Source organism: Prionailurus bengalensis, chromosome A2 (assembly GCF_016509475.1).
Source record: "Prionailurus bengalensis isolate Pbe53 chromosome A2, Fcat_Pben_1.1_paternal_pri, whole genome shotgun sequence".
Taxonomy (NCBI): Eukaryota; Metazoa; Chordata; class Mammalia; order Carnivora; family Felidae; genus Prionailurus; species Prionailurus bengalensis.
Genome location: NC_057348.1, coordinates 4,835,319 through 4,844,902, shown reverse-complemented (window position 1 = coordinate 4,844,902; position 9,584 = coordinate 4,835,319). Strand labels below are relative to the sequence as shown.

Below are 9,584 nucleotides of genomic sequence, written 5' to 3'. Positions count from 1 at the left end.
TTCCTCCTACCTGGATCCTCCCCCTCCTCACCTTCCTCCCACCGGGATCCTCTGCCTCCTTACCTTCCTCCCCTCCTGGATCTTCCCCCTCCTTACCTTCCTCCCACCTGGATCCTCCCCTCTTCACCATCTTTCCCTCCTGGATCCTCCCCCTCCTCACCTTCCTCCCACCTGGATCCTCTGCCTCCTCGCCTTCCTCCTACCTGGATATTGTGTCCTCACCTTCCTCCCACGTGGATCCTCTGCCTCCTCACCTCCTCTCACCTAGATCCTCCCCCTCCTCATCTTCCTCCCACCTGGATCCTCTGCCTCCTTACCTTCCTCCCCTCCTGGATCCTCCCCCTCCTTACCTTCCTCCCACCTGGATCCTCTGCCTCCTCGCCTTCCTCCTACCTGGATATTGTGTCCTCACCTTCCTCCCACCTGGATCCTCCCCCCCTCACCTTCCTCCCCACCTGGATCCTGTCTCCCTACCTTCATCCCCACCTGGATCCTCCACCTCCTCACCTTCTCCCCACTTGCCCCTCATCTGCAGCTCACTTACAACTCCATTCACTTTGCCTGCATTCCAAGCAGCTGTGCCCAGAAGGGGGCGTTAAGGGGCAGGCTGGGCTCATTTCCACTGGAGGTATGCGTGAACCAGGGAGGGGAAGGAATGAGTCAGCATTCAAGGGCTGAAGGGGGGTTGTCGTGGGGGTATTGGGGTCACAGCACCACCTGCACTGCATCGGGGGCAGCAGTCACAGGTGAATAGTTTCACTCTCTGTAGACGGAACGGAGTCCCTGGATGTCTCTTGTGTTTAATAACACCACCAGTACGTCTAGGTCTGTAGATGTTGGGATCCAGTCCCTGACTCTAGATGAGGTCATCATGGGAAAAGCCCTGAGCCTGGCACTCACCCCTTCTCAGCCCATTTCCTGTGTGAAATTGGCTGTGTCCTGTGAACCCCACCGGGTCCTGTGAACCCCACCTCCCAATTCCAGGAATATGAGGGAAATATATTCACCATCCCTCCTGCTACTTCCAGTCCCTGGTTGTCAGCACCCCTGTCAAGGGGAGACTCAAAAGTCCTCATCACTCATTAGGTGTCCCAGCCGACCTCTGTCAGGTTGCCCCTCCGGCCACCTTTATGTCCTTCTTGTCATGGTTTTTCATGCCAATTCCCCCTTTCTTCTGCCCTGGGATTCATTTTCTTCCTTTTTTTTCAGAAAAAAAAAAAAAGACATTGGGTATTGTTCTGTTTGGGCACCTGTGGTTCCAGACTGCAAACAGCACAGACCTGATCATGAGACTCACATTCTAAAGACAGTGTAGAGTTGATTTCAGACAGTTAAGGTGTCCAAAAAGGAATGAAGAACAGGGCATTGTGAGAAAACCTGCCTACGTTGGGGCCACCACTATGGTTGTTTAGATCAAATAATGGTCATTTTATGTGTCAACCTAGCTAGGCTATGGTTTACTCAAACACTGATCTCCATGCTGCTGCATAGGTAAATCTTAGATGTGATTCACACCTACAGTCAGTTGACTTTCAGGTTACACTTGATGATGTGAGTGGGCCTCATCCAATCAGTTGAAGGGCAGAAGAGGAAAAGAATCGGTTTCCTAAGGAAGATGGAATTCAGGATATCAGCATAGAAATTCTGCCCGAGTTTCTAGACTTTAGACTCAAAACTATAACATCAACTCTTAAATGAATCTCCAGCCTGCTGGCTTGTCTGTGGATTTTAGACTTGCTAAACCCCAGTCACATGAGCCAATTCCTTAAAATAAATTGTGTATGTGTGCATGTGTGTGTGTGTCTGTGTGTGAGTGCAGACAGATAGATGATAGATAATAATAGGTGGTAGATGGATGGATGGATGGATGGAGATATATTACTGGTTCTCTTTCTCTGGAGAGTCATGACTAATGCAGATGGTCAGGGAATACAAAGAAACCTATCATGAGGAGGGGATTCTTAAGCCAACACACAGATGACAAAGAGGAGAAAGCCTTGGAGGATTTGAGCCACGAGGCGTAATGTGCTAGCCCCTGACCACTCCGTGGGAAGCCACTGCAAGATTTTTTAATTTTTTTTTTAATGTTTATTTATGTTTGAGACAATGTGAGAGACAGAGTGCAAGCAGCAGAGGGACAGACAGAGGGAGACCCAGAATCAAAAGTGGGCTCCAGGCTCTGAGCCGTCAGCCCAGAGCCCAACGCGGGGCTCGAACTCACGAACCATGAGATCATGACCTGAGCTGAAGTCGGATGCTTAACTGACTGAGCCACTCAGGCGCCCCAGCTGCTGCAAGATTTTAAGCAGGGAAGACACGAAGGCTGTTTGGAAAGCTGATGGTAGCAATTCCAATCCTAGCTATCTGCCCAAAGACTTGGAAGCTGGTACCCAGACAAATACACGTGCGAGCATGCTCATAGCAGCACTTTGCCCAGTAGCCCAAAGGTGGAAATGACTGAAGCATCCCTCAGCGCGTGAATGGGCAAGCAAACTGGGATGTGTCCATACACTAGAACATTCCTCAGCCCTAACAAGGAAGGACCTGGCTGAGACTTGAAAACATTATACTCAGTGAAGGAAGCCAGACACAAAAGACCACAGGTTGTGTATTTCCACTTTTATGAAATACCTGAACTATTCAGGACAGGTAACTCCATAGAGCAGGAAAGCTGACTAGTGGTTGGCAGGGGCTGGGAGGCCTGGGGGATGGGGACTGCTTTATGGGTATGGGCTTACTTTTCGAGGCGCTGAAAACGTCTGGGGACCAGACAGAGTTGTCCGACTGTGGAAATGCCCTAAATACCGCTGAACTGCTCGCTTTAAAATGGTTGCTTTTACGTTATGTGAATTTCACCTCTAAAATAAAAGAAAATAGTAAATTAAATGAAATTAAATTATATAAATTAAAGGAAACAAATACACAAGTTCACACTTGTAGAGGGCAGAGAATGAATTATGAGGTGGCAAGAGGCAGAGAGAACGTCCAGCTGGAAACCACTGCAAGAATCAGGCCAGAAATGACAGATGCCCTAGTGTGTTAGTGCAGTCTGGCGGCTGTAACAAGATGCCCTACACCGGGCGCCTCAAACGGCAGACATGCATCTCTCAGGGTTCCGGAGGCTGGAAGTCTGAGACACAGGTGCCAGCTTGGTCGGGCTCTGGTGAGGGCTCTGTTCCTGGCTTGTAGACGGTGGCCCTCTCACTGGGTCCTCAAATGTCTTCAAATGGCAGAGACGGAGAGGAAGAGGGAGAGAGGGAGGGAGAGAGTCTCCCGTCAGGGGCACTCATCCCATTCAGGAAGACTCCACCCTCCTGACCTAACCGCCTCCCCAGGGCCCCACCTACAGAGGCCATCAGGTAGGTGATCAGGACATCACCAAATGAACGGGGGAGGGGCACAGACACTCAGCCCACAGCACTTAGCAAAGGCAGTAGCAGTGGGTCTGGAAACGGGCGGCTGGGTTCAGATCAGACGTTGAGACTGGCCAGGGCTTGCGAAAAGGTGGGATGTGGGGGAGAAGAGAAAGAGGGCTACTCAGGCCAGTTCGAGGTGCCCCCGGGACGACTTCCAGGCCTTGGATTCAGCCTAGTTAACCTAGCGGCTGGTGGTTACACCACCTGTCCGTGAGTTCCAATTTGAACTTGCATCCATGCATGCACGCATGCACACACACACACTCACAGGCACACTCATGCACATGTACACACATCCACACATGCAGGCGTATGTGTGTCTGCACCTGCACACACTTGCATGCGCGTACACTCATGCACACCTCACATGCACACGCACCTACATGCACCCACATGCATGCACAATCATACACCCCACACATACACACACACCTGCATACACACACCTGCACACACCCGCATGTGTGCATAGATTCACCAACATGCATGCCTGCCCCTGCACTCATTTCCATGCACACATACACACAGCATACACACACACACACACACACGTGCGCACACACACACACAAACTACTCTTGTATTTTGCACTTCCCTAACCACCATCTCAAACACTCTATAGTATTTTCTTCTTTACGAGGCTCATTGTCTCTCACCCCAAGAATGGGAGCTCCGTAAGACCAGGGACTTTTGTCTCTCTTGTTCACGGCTGTGCCCTCAAGCCTAGAACAGTACCTGGCACACAGAGATGATCTATAAATATTTGGTCACGGAGTGAATGAAGTGGCCACAGGGAAAAACTGGGGCCTCCCCCCTCCATCCCTACCTGAGTCACATCTTTAGATGCCCCTGGAAAGAGTGAGAGGCTGTATGAGTGAGAGTGAGATGGGGCCAGCCTGGGGGTGGGAGGACAGGAAGAAGAGGAGGGCCAGTGGGGAAAGGGGAGGGGCTGAGCCCCTGCTCTAAAGGCTGAACCCCGGGACCCACGGGTGCCTGTCTGCAGCGTGCGAAGCCCAGAAGCATTGGGCAATCGTGGTTTCCTCCCTGCCCTCAGGGACCCAGCCGTGCGAGCCCAGCCCCGAGGTGTCTCAGGACATGGAAGAGACGGTTGTGCGGCCCTCAGTGTTTGTGGTGGACGGACAGACAGACATCCCATTCACACGGCTGGGGCCCAGCCGCCGCCAAAGACAGCCCTGCAGTGCATCCCAGCTGGGCCTGGGCCTCCTGCTGCTGCTGCTGGCGGCTGGGCTGGCCGTCCAGGGCTGGTTCCTGCTGCAGCTGCACTGGCGTCTGGGGGAGATGGTCACACCCCTGCTGGTGAGTGGGGCTTCGGGGCTCGTGGAGGTGGGTCTCCTGTGTCACTGTGCGCGTCTCTGTGCACGCGTGTGCAAGACCATAGGCTAACAGCAGCTCAGTGCAAGTCAATTCACTTCTCTGAACCTCAGTTTCCTCATCTGTGAAATGGGTGGGAAATTAAGAGTGCCCACCTCACAGGGAACGAGATACGATATTGCGTGTGTGGTGCCCGGCAGTGGCTGCCCAGGGCAAGAATTCAACCAACCAGAACCGATTTTTTTTTTAAACTGAGTTATAAATGACATGTTAACATTCTGTCAGTTTCAGGTGTACAACATAGGGATTTGGTACATTTATACTGCAATATGATTGCTATTGTAGCATTAGCTAACCATGCTGTGGGGTCACATAACTACCATTTCTTCTAGTAGTGGTAACAAATAAAACCTAGATCATAGCACATTTCATGTTTATAACACAGTCTTGTTGTCTGCAACCCGCGGAACTGATGTTCAGACGTTGCGAAGTATTGTCAGCCATACCCTGATCACCATTATTCGGGACTGTCACTAATTCACCTTGTCCAGGTCTGCGAGAATCTCTCTCTGCCTCTGTTTACGGTTGGTTGTGGATGTATCTGTTTGCCACACCTGTGAGTCTCTGCATCCCACGCCATGACTGTGTGGTCTTGGCCCTTTGCGTCGTGTGTTTCCAAGGCATTTGTCCTTGTGACTGGATCTGACGGCCGCATGGGCATGTCGCCCGTGTGAACCCGTACTGCTGTCCTGTGTGCGTGCACCCATATGTCCACGTACTGGCCTGTCTACAGCCCATGTGCTGAAGACCCACCCGGATCCATAAACCACACACCCATGTATCTGTGTCCACGTGTCATGTAAGTGTCCAGGTCTGTGCCCTATGTCACATGCCCATATCCACTTGTTGCCACAGATGTCCACGTGTCCTGCCATCTCGATGTGTACATGTCTATAATATTATTTATTTAATTAACTCTCATATTGTGCTTACTATGCGCCAGGCACTGGAACATGCTTTTGTCCCTGTGAATTCACTGAATCTTAAATAGGCAGCATTCGTATGTCTATTTGCAGAGGGGGAATATGAGAGCCCGGGTGGTTACAAGGCTGCTGGGTGGGGCAGGAGCGTGCACATGGCCCTGGGCACTGGGGTGAGGACAGTGTCCGTGTGCCGCATCTGTGTGTGTCTCACAGCCATGAGTCTGAGGATGCCAATGTGTGGGCCACGCAGGTCCTCACCGTGGGTTTCTCTGCATTTTCAGGATGGAGAAGCAGAATCCTGGAAGCAGCTGACCCAAGGTGAGTCAGAGTCCTGGGTCCTGGGGAGGGCGGGGGTAGGATGGTTCCCACGCTGCCCCCGCCCCCTCAGCCGGTTGCCCAATGTGATTTACACAACTGGCCTGAGCTCCACAGGTGCCCCTCCCCCGGGCCTGAGAAGCAGAAGTCTGGGGCACTCCGGAAAGGGTGGGGTTGACACCAGGAGGTGGACCTGATGACCCTGGCTGGAGGCTGGCCCTCACCCCTCACCGCCTCTGCCCCTAACCGCTCACCATCTCTCTCCAGGACGAAGGTCCCTCCAGGCCAACCCAGCAGCACACCTCACAGGTGAGGGGGACCCCGGGTCGTGACATGGGAGAGGGGCAGGGTGTCCTGGGGAGACCAGACAGACACCCAGCATGTCTGAGTATTCATTCAGTCACCCATTCACTATTGATTCACAGACCTGCCCCACTGCCTATGTCCATGCATTTCTCATATCATTGAATAAACCCTTACAAGGCGCTCACCGTGTGTCACGGGCTGTAATACGCTCTATACATATTAATTCATTAAATCTCAAGGAGGCGCTATTCATATATCCATTTTAATGGAGAAAAACCGAAGAGCATGGAGATTACAAGTCTTCTGGCCCGGGGTGCACTCTGTCTCTGTTCCTTGGTTATGCCACTCACAAGTTTTGATGCTTTTGGCTGGTCACTTAATGGCTCCATGCCTCAGTTTCCCCACCTGCAAGGGGAGGGCGTAAGAAGCAAGTGACTTGGCCTTTCGGTGCCTCAGTTCCCTCCCCTCAAAGTGGGAATAAAGTGAATTAACACATATAAAGTCCCCAACCTAAAATGGAGGGGAGTCGTCGCCCCCGCCCATCCGCAGAGGGACACATGCTGACCAGACCCCTCTGTCTCTGCCCCCAGGTGCCAACTCCAGCCTGACGGGCAGCGGGGGCCCGCTGCTCTGGGAGACAAAGCTGGGCTTGGCCTTCTTGAGGGGCCTCAGCTACCGTGACGGCTCCCTGGTGATTGCCCGGGCCGGCTACTATTACATCTACTCCAAGGTGCAGCTGGGGGGCGTGGGCTGCCCGCAGGGGCTGACCAGCGGCCTGCCCATCACGCATGGCCTCTACAAACGCACACCGCGCTACCCCGAGGAGCTCGAGCTGCTGGTCAGTCGGCGGTCACCCTGTGGGCGAGCCACCGGCCCCCGCGTCTGGTGGGACAGCAGCTTCCTGGGAGGCGTGGTGCACCTGGACGCTGGCGAGGAGGTGGTCGTCCGTGTGCCGGATGAGCGCCTGGTCCGGCTCCGTGACGGGACCCGCTCCTACTTTGGGGCCTTCATGGTGTAAGAAAGGAGTGACAGTGATGCCTCCCTCAGAGGGTGCCTTGGGGGACCGAGAACCCGGCGAGCGAAGAGCTCAGCGGGCACCTCCAGGGGCCGACAACCCAGCCACCCCTGAAGGTTGGAGACCCAGCTGGCACCCCTGGAGCCCCAAAGGAAACTGCAGAGCCACTATGGGCAATACTGAAGACAAAGACCCAGAGACTTGAGGGTCTGTAGGCCCCCCAACCGGGGGAAAGCTGATCTGCCTGATATTCAGGAAGAAGGGGTGAGGGGTGGGTATTTATGTTTTCGCTTCAGAGAAGAGTGGGACGTGGGGGTCCAGAGACTTTGGCCCAGGACGGGCAACCCCAGCCTTCCCCACTCTCATGAGTGTGGGTGGTTGGAGGAAGGGAGTCATCATCAAGACTGACCCATGTGGACAGCCCAGCCAGTCCCCCCCACGGCCATAGCCACACACTCAAGATCTGCTCACAGGTCTGTGGCTGTACCTCCTCCTGGCTGTGTAAGTTCACCCTCAGAGACACGGGCGCAGGGATGTCCCGGTGACCACCAGCTCTCCCGGGAGGGAGAGGCTCTGTAGTGTTTGTGATTTCCTTGGTGTGAAGGCTCCCGTCACGGCTGGTTTCTGGCTATCAACGTATCACCGGCTGGCTGGCTGGATCTCAGCACTGCTGGGTGTTCACATCCCATCAGGACACACGGCTGTGTTTCAGCACCCAGGTCAGGGTCTGGCATGTAGCAGGCACCTGGAAAATGTTTGCAGAGAGAAGAAAGGGAGGAAGGGAGGAGGGTAGGAAGGAAGGGAGGGAGGGAGGAGGGAAAAGAAGAAGGGAGGAGGGGAAGGAAGAAGGGAAAGAGGGGAGGAAAGGAAGATGGAGAGAGAATGTGGACATGCCTACGGCATCACAGAAAATCACAAGGTGCCCTTCAGATCTGCACTCATACACACAAAGCATCAGATACTCGCAGTCACACACAAGTCATAGGACCACAAACACACAGTCAGATTATGTAACGTATGACACATATATCCTACACAAGTCATCATCACAGCCACAGTGACCCAAAGGGGCCATACGGTCACACCAAGTGTCACACATGGGATGCCACGCACATCACATCAGATGCTGCATCACGGTCCCAACCCGTCACACACACACCACATCACACACAGCCTGAGGTTCCTCCCAGCTAAGACCAATACATCCTGGGATGAGGACCACTGTCGGCAGCCCTGGGCTCCCTGACCATGGGTCTTGGAAATAAATGGTAAATGTTGCAACTGGGTCTGTCTCTTCTCAGGGGAATGGTGGCTTGTAGCCAGAGGGGCGGTAGATGGGGTCACCTGTGGAGGTCACTTTATAGATAAGTAAACTGAACCCAGCTGGCCCAACTCCCTGTAGGAAGCTCGGGGGCAAGGGTGGGAGAAATCAGAAGCCTCATGCCCAGATCTGCCTCCCCCTCGAATCTCCCATTCCTGATGACAAAGTGAAGGCTACACCCTGCCAAGCACCCTGATTGCGGACATCGGGACAGAGTGGCGGTCTACGCAGCCAGCTGGAAGCTCGAACGAAGTGGGAACACGGGAAGAGTGAGGAGAGAGAGGGGCAGACAACAATATGCATACAAATCAGGCGGTCTGTAGAGATGAGCATGTACCCTGGTGTGGCTGGAGGGAGGTGTTGGTGCCCAGGACCCAAAGCTGAGGGCTCAGACCCCAGAGGCAGACAATTATTGTTGTTAGTGTTTATTTATTATTGTTGATAGTGCTGTCATCGTTGGCCTGAACAGGGAGGGAGGGAAACAGGCTTTGCAGTCAGATGGTCCTGGGTTCCAATTCCACTCTGCCACCTGCTCCTGTGTGACCTCAAGCAAGTCCCACCACCTCTCAGTGCCTAAGTTTCCTCATCTGCAAAGTGGGAGGTAACACCGGCTTTTGCCCGTGGGGCTGTTGTAAAGATTGCACCAGATCAGACACAGAAAAGCCCACTATAGCATTTGTTAGGCACTTTCCCTATTTCAGGCATCTTGTGTGAGTCACATCCTTAGATGCCTTATATACATACCTGGGCGGGAGCTATTGCTGTCCCCATGTTCCAGACATAGAGGCAGGAATGTTGGACTCCCCCTCCATTCCCACCAAGGGCACACAGCTTCATGCCTCTCTGCCCTTGAGGGCTGGTGGGAGGTGGGGCAGCCCCTAATGCCCAGCCCCAGC

General features: G+C 53.6%; 1 protein-coding gene and 1 long non-coding RNA gene across 3 annotated transcripts; one reads left to right on the top strand and one right to left on the bottom strand.

Moving 5' to 3' along the window:
- Positions 1–4,424: 4,424 nt before the first annotated feature.
- On the top strand, positions 4,425–8,648 carry TNFSF14 (TNF superfamily member 14). The gene is made up of 4 exons (XM_043586371.1): positions 4,425–4,733; positions 6,013–6,049; positions 6,314–6,355; positions 6,943–8,648. The coding sequence occupies exons 1-4, from the start codon at positions 4,512–4,514 to the stop codon at positions 7,368–7,370; spliced, it is 729 nt and encodes a 242-aa protein (XP_043442306.1). The 5' UTR covers positions 4,425–4,511; the 3' UTR covers positions 7,371–8,648.
- On the bottom strand, positions 6,596–7,965 carry LOC122486796. 2 transcript variants are annotated; one of them, XR_006298227.1, is made up of 2 exons: positions 7,855–7,965; positions 6,596–6,757 (listed from the first exon to the last, which is right to left on the bottom strand). It is a non-coding gene; the product is annotated as an uncharacterized LOC122486796 (long non-coding RNA). The 2 variants fall into 2 exon arrangements; XR_006298228.1 differs by lacking the exon at positions 7,855–7,965 and adding an exon at positions 7,272–7,365.
- Positions 8,649–9,584: the final 936 nt, after the last annotated feature.

Bases quoted from the DNA above. Each gene is read 5' to 3' on its own strand.
- TNFSF14 (XM_043586371.1), top strand. From the start codon at position 4,512: ATGGAAGAGACGGTTGTGCGGCCCTCAGTGTTTGTGGTGGACGGACAG. The intron at 4,734-6,012 runs GTGAGTGGGGCT...CTGCATTTTCAG, and splicing joins AGATGGTCACACCCCTGCTG to GATGGAGAAGCAGAATCCTG. The intron at 6,356-6,942 runs GTGAGGGGGACC...CTCTGCCCCCAG, and splicing joins CCCAGCAGCACACCTCACAG to GTGCCAACTCCAGCCTGACG.